Below are 23,787 nucleotides of genomic sequence, written 5' to 3'. Positions count from 1 at the left end.
ATGGCGTGGTTTTTGTTCTGACATGCACTGTCAACTGTGGGACCTTATATAGACAGATGTGCCTTTCCAAATCATGTCCAATCAATTGAATTTACCACAGGTGGACTCCAATCAAGTTGTAGAAACATGTCAAGGATGGTCAATGGAAACAGGATGCACCTGAGCTCAATTTTGAGTCTAATAGCAAAGGGTCTGAATAGTTATGTAAATATTTATGTTTTACATTGTTATACGTTTGCTAAAAATCATAAAAACCTTTTTCGCTTTGTCATTATGGGGTTTGTGTGTAGATTGCTGAAGATGTAGAAAAAGCGTGGAAAAATTCAAGAGGTCTGAATACTTTCTGAATGCACTGTATATAGGGGCAGTACTCAGTGACGTCACTTTCTGAAACAGGAGGTAAAAATATATAACAGTTTCACAATATTAACATTCAATGTATCAAAATATATGATCATACACAACGAATGTGATCAATATGTACAGTCATGGCCAAAAGTTTTGAGAATGACACAAATATTAATTTCCACAAAGTTTGCTGCTTCAGTGTCTTTAGATATTTTTGTCAGATGTTACTATGGAATACTGAAGTATAATTACAAGCATTTCACAACTTTTCAAAGGCTTTTAATGACAATTACATGAAGTTGATGCAAAGAGTCAATATGTGCAGTGTTGACCCTTCTTTTTCAAGACCTCTGCAATCCGCCCTGGCATGCTGTCAATTAACTTCTACTTAGTTATCACTTTTTCCTTATGGCAAGGTGCTCCGTCATGCTGGAAAAGGCATTATTCGTCACCAAACTGTTCTTGGATGGTTGGGAGAAGTTGCTCTCGGAGGATGTGTTAGTACCATTCTTTATTCATGGCTGTGTTCTTGGGCAAAATTGTGAGTGAGCCCACTCCCTTGGCTGAGAAGCAACCCCACACATGAATGGTCTCAGGATGCTTTACTGTTGGCATGACACAGGACTGATGGTAGCGCTCACCTTGTCTTGTCCGGACAAGCTTTTTTCCGGATGCCCCAAACAATCGGAAAGGGGATTCATCAGAGAAAATGACTTTACCCCAGTCCTCAAAAGTGCAATCCCTGTACCTTTTGCAGAATATCAGTCTGTCCCTGACATTTTTCCTGGAGAGAAGAGGCTTCTTTACTTCCCTTCTTGACACCAGGCCATCCTCCAAAAGTCTTCGCCTCACTGTGCGTGCAGATGCACTCACACCTGCCTGCTGCCATTCCTGAGCAAACTCTGTACTGGTGGTGCCCCGATCCCGCAGCTGAATCAACTTTAGGAGACGGTCCTGGAGATTGCTGGACTTTCTTGGGCACCCAGAAGCCTTCTTCACAACAATTGAACCGCTCTCCTTGAAGTTCTTGATGATCTGATAAATGGTTGATTTAGGTGCAATCTTACTGGCAGCAATATCCTTGCATGTGAAGCCCTTTTTGTGCAAAGCAATGATGACGGCACGTGTTTCCTTGCAGGTAACCATGGATGACAGAGGAAGAACAATGATTCCAAGCCCCACCCTCCTTTTGAAGCTTCCAGTCTGTTATTCGAACTCAATCAGCATGACAGAGTGATCTCCAGCCTTGTCCTCGTCAACACTAACACCTGTGTTAATGAGAGAATCACTGACATGATGTCAGCTGGTCCTTTTTTGGCAAGGCTGAAATGCAGTGGAAATGTTTTTTGGGGATTCAGTTCATTTTCATGGCAAATAGGGACTTTGCAATTAATTGCAATTCATCTGATCACTCTTCATAACATTCTGGAGTAAATGCAAATTGCCATCATACAAACTGAGGCAGCAGACTGTGAAAATTAACATTTTTGTAATTCTCAAAACTTTTGGCCATGACTGTACAGTAATACTGTATACAGTTGAAGTCGGAAGTTTACATACACCTTAGCCAAATACATTTAATCTCAGTTTTTCACCATTTCTGACATTTAATCTTTGTAAAAATTCCCTGTTTTAGGTCAGTTAGGATCACCACTTTATTTTAAGAATGTGAAATGTCAGAATAATAGTAGAGAGCATTATTTATTTCAGCTTTTATTTCTTTCAACACTTTCACAGTGGGTCAGAAGTTTACATACACTCAATTAGTACTTGGTAGCATTGCCTTTAAATTGTTTGACTTGGGTCAAACGTTTCGGGTAGCCTTCCACAAGCTTCCCACAATAAGTTGGGTGAATTTTGGCCCATTCCTCCTGACAGAGCTGCTGTAACTGAATCAGGTTTGTAGGCCTCCTTGCTCGCACACACTTTTTTCAGTTCTGCCCACCAGTTTTCTATAGGGTTGAGGTTAGGGCTTTGTGATGGCCACTCCAATACCTTGACTTTGTTGTCCTTAAGCCATTTTGCCACAACTTTGAAAGTATGCTTGGGGTCATTGTCCATTTGGAAGACCCATTTGCGACCAAGCTATAAATTCCTAATTGATGTCTTGAGAAGTGGCTTCAATATATTCACATAACTTTCCTCCCTCATGATGGCATCTATTTTGTGAAGTGCACCAGTCCCTCCTGCAGCAAAGCACTCCCACAACATGATGCTGCCACCCCAATGCTTCACAGTTGGGATGGTGTTCTTCGGCTTGCAAGCCTACCTTTTTTTTCTCCAAACATAACAATGGTCATTATGGTCAAACAGTTCTATTTTGTTTCATCAGACCAGAGGACATTTCTCCAAAAAGTACGATCTTTGTCCCCATGTGCAGTTGCAAACCGTAGTCTGGCTTTCTTATGGCGGTTTTGGAGCAGTGGCTTCTTCCTTGCTGAGCGGCCTTTCAGGTTATGTCGACATAGGACTCGTTTTACTGTCAATATAGATACTTTTGTACCTGTTTCCCCCAGCATCCTCACAAGGTCCTTTGCTGTTGTTCTGGGATTGATTTACACTTTTTGCACCAAACTAGGTTCATCTCTAGGAGACAGAACGCGTCTCCTTCTTGAGCAGTATGACGGTTGCGTGGTCCCATGGTGTTTGTACTTGCGTACTATTGTTTGTACAGATGAACGTGGTACCTTCAGGCATTTGGAAATTGCTCCCAAGGATGAACCAGACTTGTGGAGGTCTACACTTTTTTTTCTGAGGCCTTGACTGATTTATTTTGATGTTCCCATGATGTCAAGCAAAGAGGCACTGAGTTTGAAGGTAGGCCTTGAAATACATCCACAGGTACACCTCCAACTGACTCAAATGGTGTCAATTAGCATATCAGAAGCTTCTAAAGCCATGACATCATTTTCTGGAATTTTCCAAGCTGTTTAAAGGCACAGTCAATTTAGTGTATGTAAAGTTCTGACCCACTGGAATTGTGATACAGTGAATTATAAGTGAAATAATCTGTCTGTAAACAATTGTTGGAAAAATTACTTGTGTCATGCACAAAGTAGATGTCCTACCCGACTTTCCAAAACTATAGTTTGTTAACAATACATTTGTGGAGTGGTTGAAAAGCAAGTTTAAATGACTCCAACCTAAGTCTATTTACACTTCCGACTTCAACTGTATATACACACAATATTCAATTTGGATAAAAACACAATAATCTGGACATTTTAAAACTATAAAAACGTTTTTAACTCAAACTCCTCCTAAAGGCCAAGAGGAGACAGTATGTTGAACCTGTGGATCCAGAAAGATTCAACACCTCCTCCCAGCTGCCCACTGCACTGAGGATAGGAAACTCTGTCACCTCCGATAAATCCACTATAATTGATCATTTCAATAAGCATTTTTCTACGGCTGGCCATGCTTTCCACCTGGCTACCCCTAGCGTGGTCAACAGCACTGCACCCCCCACAGCTACTCGCCCAAGCCTTCCCCATTTCTCCTTCTCCCAAATCCAGTCAGCTGATGTTCTGAAAGAGCGGCAAAATCTGGACCCTTTCTTTCTAAAATTATCTGCCGGAATTGTTGCTACCCCTATTACTAGCCTCTTCAACCTCTCTTTCGTGTCGTCTGAGATTCCCAAAGATTGGAAAGCAGCTGCTGTCATCCCCCTCTTTGAAGGAAGGGATACTCTTGACCCAAACTGCTACAGACCTATATCTATTCTATCCTGCCTTTCTAAGGTCTTCGAAAGCCAAGTCAACAAACAGATTACCGACCATTTCGAATCCCACCGCACCTTCTCCGCTATGCAATCTGGTTTCAGAGCTGGTCATGGGTGCACCTCAGCCACGCTCAAGGTCCTAAACAATATCTTAACCGCCATCGATAAGGAACAATACTGTGCAGCCGTATTCATTGACCTGGCCAAGGCTTTCGACTCTGTCAATCACCACATCCTCATCGGCAGACTCAAAAGCCTTGGTTTCTCAAATGATTGCCTCGCCTGGTTCACCAAATACTTCTCTGATAGAGTTCAATGTGTCAAATCGGATGGCCTGTTGTCCGGGCCTCTGGTAGTCTCTATGGGGGTGCCACAGGGTTAAATTCTTGGGCCAACTCTTTTCTCTGTATACATCAATGATGTTGCTCTTGCTGCTGGTTACTCTCTGATCCACCTCTACGCAGATGACACCATTCTGTATACTTCTGGCCCTTCTTTGGACACTGTGTTAACAACCCTCCAGACAAGCTTCAATGCCATACAACTCTCCTTCCGTGGCCTCCAACTGCTCTTAAATACAAGTAAAACTAAATGCATGCTCTTCAACCGATCGCTGCCCGCACCTGCCCGCCCGTCCAGCATCACTACTCTGGACAGTTCTGACTTAGAATATGTGGACAACTACAAATACCTAGGTGTCTGGTTAGACTGTAAGCTCTCCTTCCAGACTCACATCAAACATCTCCAATCCAAAGTTAAATCTAGAATTGGCTTCCTATTTTGCAACAAAGCATCCTTCACTCATGCTGCCAAACATACCCTCGTAAAACTGACCATCCAACCGATCCTCGACTTCGGCGATGTCATTTACAAAATTGCCTCCAATACCCTACTCAATAAACTGGATGCAGTCTATCACAGTGTCCTCCGTTTTGTCACCAAAGCCCCATATACTACCCACCACTACGACCTGTACGCTCTCGTTGGCTGGCCCTCGCTTCATACTCGTCGCCAAACCCACTGGCTCCAGGTCATCTACATGACCCTGCTAGGTAAAGTCCCCCCTTATCTCAGCTCACTGGTCACCATAGCAACACCCACCTGTGGCACGCGCTCCAGCAGGTATATCTCTCTGGTCACCCCCAAAGCCAATTCCTCCTTTGGCCGTCTCTCCTTCCAGTTCTCTGCTGCCAATGACTGGAATGAACTACAAAAATCTCTGAAACTGGAAACACTTATCTCCCTCACTAGCTTTAAGCACCAGCTGTCAGAGCAGCTCACAGATCACTGCACCTGTACATAGCCCATCTATAATTTAGCCCAAACAACTACCTCTTCCTCATACTGTATTTATTTATTTATTTTGCTCCTTTGCACCCCATTATTTATATTTCTACTTTGCACTTTCTTCCACTACAAATCTACCATTCCAGTGTTTTACTTGCTATATTGTATTTACTTTGCCACCATGGCCGTTTTGCCTTTACCTCCCTTATCTCACCTCATTTGCTCACGTTGTATATATACTTATTCTTCTACTGTATTATTGACTGTATGTTTGTTTTACTCCATGTGTAACTCTGTGTTTTTGTATGTGTCGAACTGCTTTGCTTTATCTTGGCCAGGTCGCAATTGTAAATGAGAACTTGTTCTCAACTTGCCTACCTGGTTAAATAAAGGTGAAATAAAAAATAAATATTACTGCGGTGCTCACTGATCTGGGTCTTAAGGCTTCTTCCCTATGTAAGACAGACCACAAGGACATTTCAACATGTAAACAACATTGGTGGACATGCAGGGGTGGGTAAGTGAGTCCCATTTGTAGGTGAAACTGCACATTGGCCACATTTGTAATTACCCTTCAAAATCTTGTCCTCACGATTGGGGGTCTTTTAGAGACTATACGTGAGGGATATTTAAAGATGGGTTTCAATTGTACTAGTGCTTCCTGATAATGTCCTTAAATGCCTTCCTCAATGGTGAATTTTGTGTGAAGCATGAAGGGACATGTTCTGAGTTTTCTTTAACTTTGGCATGTTTCACCCAATTGTCTTTGTACCCCCTTTTCTTAAACCTTTGTGTGAGGTCCGTGGTCTGTTTCTGGTAGGAAGCATCAGAGCTGCATATTCTTCTGATGTGGCTGAATTTACTTTTAATAAGTGTATGTGGATGAAAGCTGTCACCTCTAAGGAGGATGTTCCTGTCTGTACGTTTCCTATAGGGATCTGTAGAGGGAGGTTTTGTCTTTAATAACCATCACATCAAGAAAACTAGTTAATGATGAAACGAAGGTGCTCATTCATAGTTTAGATAGGCATGGAATTCCAAGAGTTCTTCCTGGGTCCCTGTATAGATCACAAAAACATCATCCACATATCTCCAGATTAGGAGAATATTGGAGAGAAAGGGGTTAAGGTCTGGATTCAGCACCACATGTTTTTCAGACATTCCTAGATATAGGTTAGCATAATTAGGAGCCATAGTACTCCCCATCTTTGTCACTTTGGTCTGGAAGAAAAAGTATCCTTTGAAGAGAAAATTGTTGGAGGTTAGTACAAGATCAGCCAAGTTAGTACAGTTCAGCCAAGTCCACAGTACAATTGGTGCTGGGAAGAGCATTAGGGGGATGTTCATTGACGTAGAGCTTGAAGGCCTCTAGGCCGCACTGATGGGGGATGTTAGTATATAGACTGGTAACATAAAAAGTATATAGAATAGAATTTTCAGGTATATGATCCACAGATTCCAAATTATTCAAGGCAGGGTTATAGGGGCTCCTGAGTGGCGCAGCAGTCTAAGGCACTGCATCTCAGTGCAAGAGGTGTCACTACAGTCCCTGGTTCAAATCCAGGTTGTATCACATCCGGCTGTGATTGGGCGGCGCACAATTGTCCCAGTGTCATCTGGGTAGGCCATCATTGTAAATAAAAATTTGTTCTTAACTGACTTGCCTAGTTAAAAAAAGGTTACAAAAAATACATGGGGAGAGAGATTGCCAGGGTTTCACAAAATGGTCTTTAAAGGTAAAGATATTCTCTGTCAGAGATCTGTTACTACTCACAATGGGCCTGCCTGGTATCAGTGGTGGAAAATGTACCCAATTGTCATACTTGAGTAAAAATATAGATACCTTAATAGAAAGTTACTCAAGTAAAAGTGGAAGTCACCCAGTAAAATACCACTTGAGTAAAAGTCTAAAAGTATTTGGTTCTAGATATACTTAAGTATCAAAAATATTAATAATTTCAAATTACTTATATTAAGTAAAGCAGACAGCACTATTTTTTTGTTTTTAAAATGTACGGATAGCCAGGGGCACACCCCAACACTCAGACTTAATTTATAAAAGATGCATTTGTGTTTCGTAAGTCCGCCCGATCAGAGGCAGTAGGGATGACCAAGGATGTTCTCTTGATAAGTGTGTGAATAGGACAATTTTCCAGTCCTGTTAAGCCTTCAAAATGTAACGAGTACTTTTGGATGTCATGGAAAATGTAGGGAGTACAACGTACATTATTTTCTTTAGGAATGTAGTGAAGTAAAAGTAAAAGTTGCCCAAAATATAAATAGTAAAGTAAAGTACAGATACCCCCAAAAACTACTTAAGTATTTTTACTAAGTACTTTACACCACTGCATGGTATAGGGGGTGTCATGCTCTTGTGAATTTTGGGGAAAGCGTATATGACAAGTGTGGCTGGGTAGTCAATGTTCATATTCTCATATTCTATCTTTGTAATTTCCCCTTCGTTCAAAAATGTACACAATTTATTGTGGATCAGAGACTTGATTAATTAGTAGGGTCCTTAGGAAGTCTTTCGTAAAATTCATTATCACTAAGAGAGGCAGGTTGAGGTTTCCAGGGTTAGAGTAGTGCAGAAGTTGTCGTATGCTGAGGCAGTGACGAAGGCAGAGAAAGATGGGTCAAAGAGGAGGGTTCCTGAAAGGAGTGGTGTGAGTAGAAGATCTGTACCAGTATTTGTATTTTTGTAGTTATTATGGATCCCCATTAGCTGCTGCCTTGGCAACTCTTCCTGGGGTCCAGCAAAATTAAGGCAGTTTATACAAATTTAAAATCATTACAATACATTCACAGATTTCCCAACACACTGTGTGCCCTCAGGCAGGGATGGAACGTAAGTCACAGAAAATGTAGGTCGTAGTGGCAGCTGCAGAGAGAAATTTGGGTGTACGAGACTTGATGTCAGAGTTACAGGGTGTGTTGTGTGGTGGTGTCCTGTCTTTTAAGGCTTTTGGCCTGAGGTAGGACTTGATAGATTAAATAGTGGAGTAGGGTGGTGAGTTTTTGGTGAGTGTAGGGTTAGATGGTAGGGTATTTGTTGATTTATTTTTCAAGCAAAGTATAAGGGAGTTATACTCCAGTCTAGTAGGTGGCGGTAATACAACATAATTGAATGCCAACTGCCCTTAAACCAAAGAAGAAGTTGTTGTACAGAGAACACACGAGTGTGGCGTTGGAGAGATTAAAGAAGCCGGTAAAAAGCTAACATATTTACTAGCTAGGTTTCCTGCTAAAATCGCCATTCGCTGAAGAAAATATGTAAGTACTTTAAATAACCAATGTGTGCATGGTTTATATACAGAGCCTCATCACTGTGGAAAGAATTGTGGGTAAACTTGGCTAGCTGGTTAACGATAGCAAGTCATGATGACCTAACGTTACTAGCGATAGTAACTACTGTAGCTAGCTAACCATAATAAACCTAGGAACTTATCAGCCAGCAAGCTAATACGTATTGCCTTTGGCCACTTCATATAAAACAGTTTTCCATTTTGTTAGCGGCTAACTGTTGGTCTGAATTAACGTTAGTTTTGTCAAGTCTCAATCATCATAATCTCGATCAACAATGTTTGAATTGCCTGGAGTTTAACTCTGTTAACAATAAGTATCCTCAATAATCCTTCCAGGAGCCTGTTAAATAAACCCAAGTCGGAGATGACTCCTGAGGAGCTCCAGAAACGCGAGGAGGAGGAGTTTAATACTGGGCCCCTGTCTGTGCTCACCCAGTCTGTCAAAAACAACACACAGGTCCTCGTCAACTGCCGAAACAACAAGAAGCTGCTTGGCCGTGTCAAGGCATTTGACAGGTATTTATGTAGCTAGGCCACTGTAGTTGGGAAGTCATCAACTGGAGTTATATGGTTAATCACAAATGTCCAACAAATACAGACACAAGATAATGTGTGCAATTTGTTATCACATATTACCCATACCCCCCCCCCAAAGACTTGATTCTTAATGCTTTTTTGGTTAACTGTATACATTTGTATTCCCCTCTCAATGCAGACACTGCAACATGGTCCTGGAGAATGTGAAGGAGATGTGGACAGAAGTGCCCAAGAGTGGCAAGGGCAAGAAGAAGTCCAAACCAGTAAACAAGGACCGTTACATCTCCAAGATGTTCCTGAGAGGAGACTCTGTGATTGTAGTGCTGAGAAACCCCCTCATCACTGGGAAATAGACTGTTCATTTGCCCACTTCACCTGTCTTTGTCAAAGAGGATGGACTGTCATTATGTGAAAATAATGTTTTGTTTTGGAACAGAGAGGAATCTGAGCTGTGTTTATAATTTAATGTGAGAAAATGATACCAAGTTCACACTTTGGATTACTGATTAAGATCATTCCTGCCGTTCTATTTTGTTTAGGGGGCTAATTTAGTTTTTCATTTTAATAGTAAAAGATGAGAACTATGGTATTCGGTGTTGTGAATACGTCTACACACTCTTAGAACATAGCCAGATGTATTCTCTACTGTATCTCAAATAGTTTCAGGCTCGAAAGCAAGGGATATGTTGGGATGAACAGAACTCTGACTCTTGACTTCCCTCTTTCTCTCCTCCTCTCCATCCTCTCACTCTCCTCTAGCCTGTTTCCCCAGGCAGAAGCTTGGGTGTCAGTGTTGATTTCAGGTGGCAGCGCTCAATATGCGACAAACTGCCGTTTAAAGAACCATGCATTATAGATGAGACCAGATGTGCTGACTGTCACTTCACACCCTGCTCTGCGTTCTCCGTATCATCTTGTCCCTTCGCTGCGACTCACCCCATCCTGACCACTTTGTTAGCTAATTGTCTCAATAGCATATTTATTTATTCTCAAACAGTTGGCACTTAAACCAGTGCGGTTGACTTGGGGCTTGAGTGCCCGTCCCAAGGTTATTGGCTGTAAGTGGCATACTGTACAGTGCATTCGGAAACTATTCAGACCCCTTGATTTTGTTACGTTAGAGCCTTAATCGCCACACAATACCCCATAATTACAAAGCAAAAACAGGTTTAGACATTTTTGCAAGTTTATTAAAAAGAAAAAACATCACATTTACAGAACCTCAGACCCTTTACTCAGTACTTTGTTGAAGAACCTTTGGCAGCGATTACAGCCTTGAGTCTTCTTGGGTATGACGCTACAAGCTTGGTACACCTGTATTTGGGGAGTTTCTCCCATTCTTCTCTGCAGATCCTCTCAAGCTCTGTCAGGTTGGATGGGGAGCGGCGCTGCACAGCTATTTTCAGGTCTCTCCAGATATGTTTGATCGGGTTCAAGTCCGGACTCTGGCTGGGCCACTCAAGGACATTCAAAGACTTGTCCCGAAGCCACTCTGCGTTGTCTTGGCTGTGTGCTAAAGGTCCTTGTGCTGTTGGGAGGTGAAACTTCGCCCCAGTCTGAGGTCCTGAGTGCTCTGGAGCAGGTTTTCATCAAAGATCTCTGTACTTTGCTCTGTTAATCTTTCCCTCGATTCTGACTAGTCTCCCAGTCCCTGCCTCTGAAAAACATCCCCACAGCATGATGCTGCCACCACCATGCTTCACCGGAGGGATGGTGCCAGGTTTCCTCCAGATGTGACGCTTGGCATTCAGGACAAAGAGTTCAATCTTGGTTTCATCAGACCAGAGAATCTTGTTTCTCATGGCCTGAGAGTCCTTTAGGTGCCTTTTGGCAAACTCCAAGTGGGTTGTCATGTGCCTTTTACTGAGGAGTGGCTTCTGTCTGGCCACTACCATAAAGACCTGATTAGTGGAGTGCTGCAGAGATGGTTGTCCTTCTGGAAGGGGCTCTCATCTCCACAGAGGAACTCTGGAGCTCTGTCAGAGTGACCATTGGGTCCTTGGTCACCTCCCTGACAGGCTCTTCTCCCCCGATTGCTCAGTTTGGCCCGGGCGGCCAGCTCTAGAAAGAGTCTTAGTGGTTCTAAACTTCTTCCATTTAAGAATGATGGCCACTTTATTCTTAGGGACCTTAAATGCTGCAGAAATGTTTGGTACCCTTCCACAGAGCTAGTTTTCTGTCTCGGAGCTCTATGGACAATTCCTTCGACCTCATGGCTTTGTTTTTGCTCTGTCAGCTGTGGGACCTTATAATGACCGGTGTGTGCCTTTCCAAATCATGTCTAATCAATTTCATTTTACCACAGGTGGAGTCTAATCAAGTTGTAAAAACATCTCAAGGATGATCAATGGAAACCGGATGCACCTGAGCTCAATTTGGAGTCTCATAGCAAAGGGTCTGAATACTTATGTAAATAAGGTATTTCTGTTTTATTTTTAATACATTTGCAAAAATGTCTAAACCTTTTTTCACTTTGTCATTAAGGGGTATGGTGTGTGTGTTGATGAGGATTTGTTTTTTCTTTAATCCATTTTAGAATAAGGCTGTAACGTAACAGTGTGGAAAAAGTCAAGGGTTCTGAATACTTTCAGAATGCAATGTATGTGCAAGAGCACAATCATTCTCATTTTGCAGGACTCTTTTAAATCATCTGTTGTCTGAATTAAGACTGTGCATGGCTCTTTAGGTTTGTTCAAAGGTCACAAAGTATTCCCTGCTGGGCATAAAGAGTAGCACAATTAGTTATGCATAAATCTCATTATGTCTTATTGATTGACATCCCCTAAACTTGAGTCCCAGAGGAGGAGGGACATGATACATGAACATTGAGGAATTTTGCCAAATGCTTCCTTTTCCCAAAAATAACCAGGTCATTTTCTGGAAGCTATTTGTTTGCTTTTCCCATCTTGAATGTTGTGAAGTTGATGCCATTTTCATTTAAGTTTAATTGAATGTGCTTTGAAATTGAAACACGTTTGCAGAGCAGTCAGAAGCAAGATGGGAATCTCACAGTTACCTATAGGCATCTTAGCCTATATCTCACTCAGTCTTATGTGTTGATTCCTATTCCATATTTTCCATTGAGGCGAGTCCTCTTATAGATGACTATAACTATTGTTGTGTTTCTTTATTCCCATAGCTACTTCTTTCTTACTCATGGTACTGCATCACACATGTTCTTTTGAGTTTTCCCATGCTCTTTTTGGCCCACCCAGTCCTTCCAAGCCTGGGGCTGTCCTCCAGGTCTCCAACATATGAGGGAACATATCTTGGGCAAATACATCCTCTTCATGCCCCCCACCCCCTCTCCCTGTTAAATTGCTCGCCCTAAGGGCCACTGCACCTGTGGTATCTCTCTGTGTGGGGGGCAGTTCTCTGTCTCTGATTTACAGCCCTCAGGTGAAGCCTTCGGGGATGTGTGTGTCAGAGGGAGAAGAAACTTAAAACGAACTTGGATAAAACTCAAACTAACCCCCCTCATCCTTGTCTTTGTATTCTGTAGGCCAACTCATTATTTTCCTGATCAAGGATCAGAGATGAAAGAAACATTCGTATTTCTATTTTTTTTGGTCTCTGCAGCAGTTCATGTTAGCACCAATAACACAGTATTTTCAATCTCTTGAGTGTTCTGTTTAGTGAAAAGCATGCACACCTATTCATTCATTCTTAATGAGTTATAGAAAAGGGTGCCAAGTGTCTTTACGCATGAGTGAGACTTGAGTCCATTTCCCTCCAGATTTTGGGGTGTGACTCTTCAGCAGGAAGGAGGATGTTTTATTCAGTAGGCAGCTGGAGCAGAAGGCGCGATAAGAGGGGAAGTGTGATTATGATAGCGATCGGCCATGCATCGATACTCTCCCCTCCGTGCAACGCGACACCCTCACACAGCGGGCGGGTCACACTCGCCATCGATCTTGCCTGGTAACCCGAACTGCTGCAGTTTGTTTCCAAGCAGATCCATGGTCGGGGTATCAGTGCCACGAGGCATGTGGAGAAAGAGTGACAGAGAGTATCAACTCTGTAAACACAGCAGTGGAGGCTGCTGAGGGGAGGACAGCTCAACATAATGGCTGGAACGGAGCAAATTGAATATCTGATACCACATATTCTGCTTCAGCCATTACCACGAGCCAGTCCTCCCCAATGAAGGTGCCACCAACCTACTGTGACATACACAAACACACTTTAGGTCACCTCATCCCAGTGAAAGAAAAAATGCTGCTACCCAACATATCATTATTGAATAATTTTTTGTTAATTTAATTAAGCCTACATAGGAGTGTTAATACATGTACATCACATAGTATATGTTATTGGCAGACTAAAGGGAAATGTGGCGATACAATGTGTACTGATACATGGCCACGCCAGCTATGTTGAGCTGCTATGTGTTGTTATTTTCCCTGATAAATCAGATAAGGGCGCAACTATAGACTAGATAGCAACAAATGTAGTTTAGGTATACAAACTGACTGGAATATTTTTTTCTCAAACAAAATAGTAGGCCTACACTTCATTATCAATATTAACCCATAAAATCATTCTCCTCTTAATAAAAACAGGTAGTATCTTCCGCCATCTAGCGGCGGATATTAGTATTGTATTTTGTTTGGCCGCCCAGCAGAGGGCGTGCTTAAACCTTTTAACTACTTCAGGCTACATGAGTGCAAAATGCTGAGCAACACTCAATACCTGTCAAACACCACCAGTCTTCAGACCGAGCAAACAGTTGAAGAGGGACAAACCGTTAAGGTTTGATAAAGCATTGTCCTCACAAAGAAAAAATTAAGAGTTTCAGCTCTATATCCTCCTTAACATAGACCTATCTTCTTCCACTGTGCTGTGACTTACATATTTGTGCCTTAGGTCATCTTCCCCATTTCCCCTAGTAGAGGTCAGAGACCTAGTCAGCTCATTTGGGCTACATTTCTTTAGCTTCCCTCAGCTTGGCGACCAGCCCAGATCTCTCTACCCCCCCCTCTCCTGTCCAAACACACACTCCTTTTCATAAGAAAATGTTATCTATTATGCACAGTGAAATAATCCATGACTCATATTAATCCTAATTAAAATTATTAGTACTCAACCCCTTGCCTCCACCACCATTCACATTGTTTTCCAGACTGAGTTTCAATCTCTTCTCCCATTTTTGCTACAGTCCTATAATGCAGTAAACTAGATTCCTGTTTACATAATGCCCTCTCTAAAAAAGAGGGCACAAACTCTCTCTCACACACACACCTAATGTACCCGGGTCTTCCACTTATCTCTCACTGTCCAGCCACTCTAACATAACCTTGGTCTCTACCTTAATCTAACTCTCATATTATCTAATCACTTGTGTCCAAGTCCAACAGGTACCATGTGAAACTGTGCCAACTAAGGAGAGAGCTGACGTCACACTGTGGAGAAGTGGTACAGAGGACAGGAGGGGAGAATCCTAGCATTACAGCACAGTCTACTTCTAGGTGAACCACTTTCTGGGAGTAGAGGGACTGTCTTTGACTCACACATTTTCATTTTCTCACCAGTTTCAAACACATTTACATGCTTGGATGTGGAAAATCTGATTATATAATTAACATGAGTTTAAAAATGAATTGAAAACGTGTACTCTATTTTTGGGTGCAGTTTCAGTAGTGGCCAGCAGACAGCAGATTGAATGGAGGGAGCTCAAATTGTGTGACAGGCTGACAGTTGCTCTGTAGACAGCTGTCGTGTGTGTTCAGGCCTACCAGTGGCTTCAGATGTTTACACATGCCATTGAGACATAATGCATTCCTTCCTCTTCTGCTCCAGTTCCCTCTTCCCCCATAAGGAGAAAAATGCTACAGTATCGCTCAAGACGTTTTAGGAATGCAGTGCAAGATATCATGGTGGTGACAGCGCTGTATCATTTGCTATATTCTTTCCCATTATCTTCCTCCTCCATTATGTATGAAGTTAGAAGGCCTATGGTGGTGGCAGGTAGCCTAGTGGTTAGAGCGTTTGGCCAGTAAACGAAAGGTTGCCAGTTTGAATACCTGAGCTGGCAGGGTGAAAATCTGTCAATGTGCCCTTGCGCAAGCCACATAACCATCATTTGCTCCAGGGGGGCAGTACTACTATGCCCGACAAACACAGTTCATTGCACCTATGTGGCAATATATATATATATATATATATATATGTATATATATTTGTTTTGCCTACCTACAGTCTACAACTAGTTTCTTAAACTATTTGTTTTCTCACCACTATTCACATTATGTGCACAACGTTGATTATAAGGCAGTCTTGTTTAGTCCAACAGGCCTATGTTGCTTAAATAATTATAAATACAGTTTGTTCCCAACTTTCTATCAACCTTGAATACCCGAATTGGAGTTATGTCTTTCAAACACTAGGGAAAGGCAGCGGGTGGATTTTTTTCAAAGGTTAGTGCAATCCGGCATCCTTGGGCCATGGACATCACTCCCCAAAACCAAACCTTAACCGTTTTCAAATGTCCACTTCAATGGGGGTAGGGACGTCCCAATGATCCCAGATAGCAAGGACCTATTTTCTAACTACAGAGAGGAGGGGCCGGTGAACATGGAATGAAAACCTACTTCGAGTTAAAAGCTGGTTTAAACACCAACGAAATTACGCAGACCGGGACGAAGGTCTAGAGAAGGTTCACAGCATATTACCGATCAAGAGGAGTTCCCACTTTGACAAAAATAAGAAAGAGACTAGTTTGTCCTGGCACGGTTTATGGTAGCCTGTTTAGAAAGGAGAGATGAGTCTCGGATCCTGATTGGAGTTGACAAGCGCGCTCCTCTACTGTATCCAGCCTTTCAACCCCTCTCTCCGAAACCAGGAAATCGTCGAGGTGTGCTTATCTTTATCCTGCTTGTGGATCGTAGGCTACCCCTTTGCGGGTAGATACATGTGTCTCTCGCCGATATCGTCGTCTTTTATTTAATTGTTTAGCTTTTGAACCCGGGCTCAGATCTGAAGCCGAAAAAACTGCATCGGAGAGGATCTCTATTCTCGCCCAACAATGAGGTAAAGCGGGTCAAATCTGATCGGTCTGTTCATTGTGTTTATTTTCTTTTGGAACTACAATACAACAGTTTTGTGCGCTTGTAGTGCACGAGCATGGACGGTGCAAGTTTTTGTTTAGTCTATCACATGATTTATCATGTAACACCGATAGATCTCGAACTGTTTCGGTAGTCTAGTTTGGACTCAAGATAGACTAAACATGTCATTGTTAAAGTGACCGCCAGACTAGACCAACTTGTTTCAATGTAGAATACCTAATACAATGTTTCACTTTGTAGCCCAGTTGAATTTTGGAACGGGGCTGAGTGAGAGGAGAATCGGAGAAGTGCAAGCTGGAGCGCTGTGTCTGTCTGGTGTCAGTCAAAAATGTATATGACTCTGTCCCCTTGTCATACAGTAGTAGCCTGTTGCTCTGTCATAGTTGAACATTGTTTAGTGGCCTAATTCCAGTACATTAGGCCCAGAGGGCATTAAGAGCGGGTAATTTGTACTTTACTTACATTTACATTTACATTTAAGTCATTTAGCAGAATATTTTACTTGAATAACAATGTGTCCCATAGTGATTTAAGTTAATAATGGAATCAAGATTTATTGTGGCCTATTTGGGAAATGGGACTGCTACTATCTGCAATGGTGCCCTGTGGTTGAGCACTCTTGTGTAAACTGGGCATGGAGCAGTCTGGTCAGCTGGCTTGCCGTATAACACCACGTATCCATGCAACGTCTCCATTTTTTTCACTCTGGTAGTTGGCCAACCAGGGCTGTACACGGAACCAAATTGCGCCGAGCATGGAACACTCCAGTCTACAAATTCCACATCCTGTTGAAGCCTGTGCAGTTGGCAATTACACGCTTTGAAGCAGACACTGGTTAGGCTTTTCTGGAATGTTATTTTTTTTCTTCTTCTGATTCAAACACAATGGCCCCTCGCATATGACCTGGGTATATGTACATTTGTATACTCTGACTCTATCCACAAGGTATATTTGTAGTGTTTCCATAACCTGTGTAACGAGTTCTTTATCTTTAACCAATCTTGAATCTCTCACTGCTTTTGTAAAACCTAGTTGGGCAAGTAAGGCCTTGTATTGTTTTTAACCTGTTGCTGATCACTTTGGTTTACTTTGTTAAAACCAACACTGACCTCTAGGCCTACTAAATTGTCTCCGGCCCCACCTAAAGAGGTCATGTCATTTACCTTGCTTACATAATGGGTGAGGAATGTAATGTTGTCGGTCACATCATCAATTTCATTGTCCTCCAGCATAGTCTACCGTATTTGAATGTTGACACAGAAGTGCAGCCAACTGGTTAAATGTTCCATGGTTTCTCCCAATATAGGTAGGCCTAGCCCTAGATCCCGAGCTGACCCAAATCTAATAAATAGAAACCTCAATCAATACATCCAAGGCAGTTTGTTACATGTTCTCTGTCCACCCTGGCTTTGCATACATTCTCCCTATAAACATAATCAGCTGAGCCTTTCTGGCCAGTTTCCTCCATGTTGCTCTCTGACTGTATGCACACTGACACACAGGAAATAAATCAGTCTTCATTAATGGCAGCTGGAGGATTCATTGTTAACAATGTGACACCTGCTGTGATTCGCTCCAGGTGTCTGACACTGACTCCCCCCTGGGCTGGGCTAGCATACAGTAGGCCTACGCAGGACACCCTTCAAGTGTAAGGTGGTTGTGAAACATGCCACATTTGATCTAACAAGTCATTCCATGCGCTGTGTTGAAATCAAATCAAATTTTATACAACAGGTGTAGGTAGACCTTACAGTAAAATGCTTACTTACCATGGTTGGAGTCAATTTGAATTGAAGACAGTCAATTTTGGAAGTAAACCAAAATTACAATTCAACAATCAAAAAAACGGAATTAGTTTTCAATGACTTCTCAATAAACTGAAAAGTACAAACTTTTTTATTTCAAAAGTTTAAAAACGTCAATTTTAAATTCAAATCACTTCCTGAATAGACTGCCTTCCATTTGAGTTAAGCCCAACATGGTTACTTACAGCATATATACAAAAGTATGTGGACACCTCTTCAAATTAGTGGATTTGGCTATTTCAGCCACAACCGTTGCTGACAGGTGTATAAGATTGAGCACACAGCCATGCAATCTCCAGAGACAAACATTGGCAGTCGAATGGCCTTACTGAAGAGCTCAGTGACGTTCAACGTGGCACTGTCATAGGATGCTACCTTTCCAACAAGTCAGTTTGTCAATTTCTAGGAGCAACAATGGCTCAACCGAGAAGTGGTAGTCCACACAAACTCAGAAAGGGACCGCAGAGTGCTGAAGCGTATAATGCGTAAAAATTGTCTGTCCTCAGTTGCAACACTCACTACTGAGTTCCAAACTGCCTCTGGAAGAACTGTTCGTCAGGTTTCCATGGCTGAGCAGCCGCTCACAAACCTCAGATCACCATGCACAATGCCAAATGTCGGCTGGAGTGGTGTAAAGCTCGCCACCATTGGACACATTGGAAACACGTTCTCTGGAGTGATGAATCACACTTCATCATCTGGCAGTCCGATGGACAAATCTGGGTTTTGCGAATCAAATTACATTTTATGACACATGCACCGAAAACAGCAGGGGTAGATCTTACAGTGAAATGCTTACTTACAAGCCCTTAACCAACAATGCGTTAAGTAAAAAATAGATAAATAGAAAATAAAAGTAACAAATAATTAAACAGCAGCAGTAAAATGAACAAGTGAGGCTATATACAGGGGGTAACGGTACAGAGTCAATGTGCATGGGTTAGTTGAGGCAATTGAGGTAATATGTACATGTAGGTAGAGTTAGTGACTATGCAAAGATTATAAACAGAGAGTAGCAGCAGTGTAAAAGAGGGGTCTGGGTAACCCTTTGATTAGCTGTTGAGGAGTCTTATGGCTTGGGGGTAGAAGCTGTTAAGAAGCCTTTTGGACCTCGAATTGGTGCACCTTTACCGCTTGCCGTGCGGTAGCAGAGAACAGTCTGACTAGGGTGGCTGGAGTCTTTGAATTTTTTGGGCATTCCTCTGACACCGCTGAGTATATAGGTCCTGGATGGCAGGAAGCTTGGCCCCAGTGTAGTACTGGGCCGTACGCACTACCCTCTGTAGTGCCTTGTGGTCGGAGGCCGAGCAGTTGCCATACCAGGCAGTGATGCAACCAGTCAGGATGCTCTCAATGGTGCAGCTGTAGAACCTTTTGACGATCTGAGGACCTATGCCAAATATTTTCAGTCTGCTGAGGGGGAAAAGGCTTTGTCGTGCCCTCTTCACGACGGTCTTGGTGTGCTTGGACCATGTTCGTTTTGTTGGTGATGTGGACACCAAGGAATTTGACGCTCTCAACCTGTTCCACTACAGCCCATTCGATGAGGATGGGGGTATGCTCGGTCCTCCTTCTCCTGTAGTTCACAATCATCTCCTTTGTCTTGATCACGTTGAGGGAGAGGTTGTTGTCCTGGCACCACATGACCAGGTCTCTGACCTCCTCCCAATAGGCTGTCTCATTGTTGTCGGTGATCAGGCCTACCACTGTTGTCATTGGCTAACTTGATGGTGTTGGAGTCGTGCCTGGCCTTGCAGTCATGAGTGAACAGGGAGTACAGGAGGGGACTGAGCACGCACCCCTGAGGGGCCCCTGTGTTGAGGATCAGCGTGGCGGATGTGTTGTTCCCTACCCTTACCGCCTGGGAGCGGCCCGTCAGGAAGTCCAGGATCCAGTTGCAGAGGGAGGTGTTTAGTCCCAGGGTCTTTAGCTTAGTGATGAGCTTTGAGGGCATTATGGTGTTGACCGCTGAGCTGATGCCAGGAGAACGCTACCTGCCCAAATGCATAGTGGCAACTGTAAAGTTTGATGGAGGAGGAATAATGGGGTTGTTTTTCATGGTTCGGGCTAGGCCCCTTAGTTCCAGTGAAGGGAAATCTTAACGCTCAGCATACACTGACATTCTAGATGTTTCTGTGCTCCCAACTTTCAGCATGACAATGTCCCTGTGCACAAAGCGAAGTCCATACAGAAATGGTTTGTCGAGATCCGTGTGGAAGAACTTGACTGGCCTGCACAGAGCCCTGACCTCAACCCCATCGAACTCCTTTGGGATGAATTGGAACGCAGACTGCGAGACACCCACTAATGCTCATGTGGCTGAATGGAAGCCGCAGCAATGTCCCCGCAGCAATGTTCCAACATCTAGTGGAAAGCCTCCCCAGTAGAGTGCATGCAACAAGAGCTTCCAAAGGGGTGACCAACTCCATATCAATGCCCATGATTTTGGAATGAGATGTTCAATGAGCAGGTGTCCACATACCTTTGGGAAAGAGCTTGTACCCTACATGACCAATGACACAGAGTTAAAGAAGAATAGAAAACCCAATAATGAGGCTATATACAAAGAGTACCATTACAATATCAATAGGCAGGGGTTTATTTTTTTCACCTTTATTAAACCATGTAGGCCAGTTGAGAACAAGCTCTCATGTACAACTGCGACCTGGCCAAGATAAAGCAAAGCAGTGCGACAAAAACAACAGTTACACATAAACAAACGCACAGTCAATAACACAATAGAAACATCTATGTACGGTGTGTGAAAATGTAGAAGAGTGGTGAGGTAAGGCAATAAAGAGGTGAAATAATTACAATTTAGCATTAACACCGGAGTGCTAGATGTGCAGATGATGATGTGCAAGTAGAGATACTGGGGTGCAAAAGAGCAAGAGGATAAGTAACAATATGGGGATGAGGTAGTTGGGTGTGCTATTTACAGATTTGCTGTGTACAGGTACAGTGATCAGTAAGCTGCTCTGACAGCTGATGCTTAAAATTAGAGAGGGAGATATGACTCCAGCGATTATTTTTTCTTTTTGCAATTCGTTCCAGTCATTGGCAGCAGAGAACTGGAAGGAAAGGTGGCCAAAGTAGGTGTTGACTTTAAGTGACTAGGCATCAGGATATACTATACTGGGCTGGCAGGTAGCCTAGTGGTTAGTGTTGTACTAGTAAGCGAAAGGTTGCAAGATCAAATCCCCAAGGTAAAAATCTGTCGTTCTGCTCCTGAACAAGGCAGTTAACCAACTGTTCCGAGGCCGTCATTGAAAGTAGGAATTTGTTCTTAACTGACTTGCCTAGTTAAATAAAGGTCAAATATATATTGTATGTCTACAAGCAACAGCTCTCGCCAGTTTGACATTTTCCCCTTTCACTCCCTCCACGCTGAGCACATACTTTTTCATTTTTTTCTTCAACATTTTAGTCATTTAGCAGACACTTTTATCCAGAGCGACTTACAGGAGCAATTAGGGTTAAATGTCTTGCTCGATTACTGGCCCAATCCCTTAACCGCTAGGCTACCTGGCGCCTTGTGTGTTTAGAGTAATAAAAGGCTGCTCTCATCAGTTTTTAAAATGTTCTCCTTTCACTCTCCATGCTGAGCACATGTAGTATTGATCTACTTAAAAGCAAGAACACCGATTCTGACTCACCTTCAGTCTCCTTTTATTTCTCTCACATAATTCTTTGTCTGCCTGACTGTATTGAAATGAGCTATGGAGGCCAGACTGGAAGGGCTATGGAGGCCAGACTGGAAGGGCTATGGAGGCCAGACTGGAAGGGCTATGGAGGCCAGACTGGATGGGCTATGGAGGCCAGACTGGATGGGCTATGGAGGCCAGACTGGAAGGGCTATGGAGGCCAGACTGGAAGGGCTATGGAGGCCAGACTGGAAGGGCTATGGAGGCCAGACTGGATGGGCTATGGAGGCCAGACTGGATGGGCTATGGAGGCCAGACTGGAAGGGCTATGGAGGCCAGACTGGAAGGGCTATGGAGGCCAGACTGGAAGGGCTATGGAGGCCAGACTGGAAGGGCTATGGAGGCCAGACTGGAAGGGCTATGGAGGCCAGACTGGAAGCCGGTGGCTAGTGTAGACTCACAGGGAGGGTATTCCACTTGCTACCCTCCCCTCCCCCTCTACCATCATCAGTGATCTTTTGACCCTGTGACACCTGGTTGAGGAGTCAGGAGCTGTTATGCCTGATGTTTAGGTGTTTGTCTAACTTTGTCTCTGTTTGACACAGTCATTAGTAACATTCATTGCTGTAATCATGTAGTTAAGAATTTTATGGCACAACGTCGTTGTGTATTTGCCATCACTAATCATTTGGTGTATGTTGGTATGGTGATTTCTATGTCTCCATAAGTAAACTATTTCCTTAATTCCTTTGTTTATGAAAGTACATTCAGGTGGGTTCCCTGTACAAAAATCAATGGGATTCTCCCTCACCACAATGAGAGACCGTGTGGTAGTATCACCAAAGAATACTTTGCACATCATTTATACATTAAGACTAAATGTCGCTGTGGCTGAGCAATCTGTGCCATGCATTATCACAAGATCTCCCATTTAACGCTACTGGCCTTTTATGTCAACACCTGATCAACACTCCCCCATAACAATTTACCCCCATCGGTGCTCCTTGTTCTAGAGCAAATAAATAGGCCTTTATGTGGGGGCCTGCCTTGGGATTAGAAGCAGTGCACAATGTACAAAACCTTCTATTGTCTCAATAGTGCCAAATCCAGTTTCCTTGGTGGTTGTTGTGGGTTTTCTTCTATTACTAAGCATCTAGATTACAAAATCCCCCCTCCTTGTTCAGAGGTGTTACTCAGACGTATACAGTCTAGGCGTCTGTAGAATGGTGGGTAGGGCATGGTAAACCGGAAGCAACAATAGGGCTTTGTTCTTTGCCTCTGACAAAAGAATCCTCTTCACCCTCCTTTAGCATGGTACACTGACGGTGAATCAAACGCACGTGTCATATAATTAGGTACAACTCTCAATTCTATGAAATTGCGCAAACGCCAAACATATCGCAGTGTGATGGGATAGCACTTAGCTCTGGAGCCTGCAGCCTTGCTGGCTCGGTCCTAGTGGCTATCAGAGGGTCTAATTAGCCGCTACTCTCTCAGGTTTGGGACACTCGTGCATATAGTGGAGGCGCGCGTGAATTAGCAAATGGAGGGTCGAGGGTAAGGGGTGATTTGGGATTCAGCCTGACACTCCCATATTTACCATTTAAGTTCCTTCCTTCCCTCCACCCTAACTAGTATTCTTCCACACACCCATATCCCTCATTCCCAATGCTCCCAGTTTCTCCTTTTATATCCCATCAGTGAGAAATGTAGTGCTGCAGCTGATCCATATAGATGCTGTAGGTCAGGAGGAAACTGTGTTCACAGAGCCACTGTTGCCTCTGGAAGTAGGGATGTAACTGTACAGTAGGGATGTAACTGTATAGATGTAACTGTATAGTAGGGATGTTACTGTATAGATGTAACTGTATAGATGTAACTGTACAGTAGGGATGTAACTGTATAGATGTAACTGTATAGTAGGGATGTAACTGTATCTGTGCCATTAAACCCCTACAACTCATCCAGAATGCCGCAGCCCGTCTGGTGTTCAACCTTCCCAAGTTCTCTCATGTCACCCCGCTCCGCCGCTCTCTCCACTGGCTTCCAGTTGAAGCTCGTATCCGCTACAAG

The 23,787-nt window shown here is 43.1% G+C and overlaps 2 protein-coding genes across 2 annotated transcripts in view; both read left to right on the top strand.

The window, feature by feature from the left end:
- Positions 1 to 8,477: 8,477 nt before the first annotated feature.
- Positions 8,478 to 9,787, top strand: LOC106612977 (small nuclear ribonucleoprotein Sm D2). Its single transcript, XM_014214746.1, has 3 exons — positions 8,478 to 8,629; positions 8,998 to 9,177; positions 9,377 to 9,787. Coding segments are annotated over exons 1-3 (357 nt in total). The 5' UTR covers positions 8,478 to 8,627; the 3' UTR covers positions 9,552 to 9,787.
- Positions 9,788 to 16,031: 6,244 nt separating this feature from the next.
- The window catches only part of vasp (vasodilator-stimulated phosphoprotein), a 33,750-nt gene continuing 25,994 nt past the window's right edge, over positions 16,032 to 23,787 (top strand). Inside the window, 1 exon segment of the mRNA NM_001140907.2 lies at positions 16,032 to 16,227. Coding sequence (NP_001134379.1) covers positions 16,223 to 16,227 — 5 coding nt within the window. The 5' untranslated portion in view covers positions 16,032 to 16,222.

The sequence above is a fragment of the Salmo salar genome, chromosome ssa09, assembly GCF_905237065.1.
Source record: "Salmo salar chromosome ssa09, Ssal_v3.1, whole genome shotgun sequence".
NCBI classification, from domain to species: Eukaryota; Metazoa; Chordata; class Actinopteri; order Salmoniformes; family Salmonidae; genus Salmo; species Salmo salar.
The sequence above is the reverse complement of the archived record's forward strand: the minus strand, read 5'-3'. Positions and strand labels throughout refer to the sequence as shown.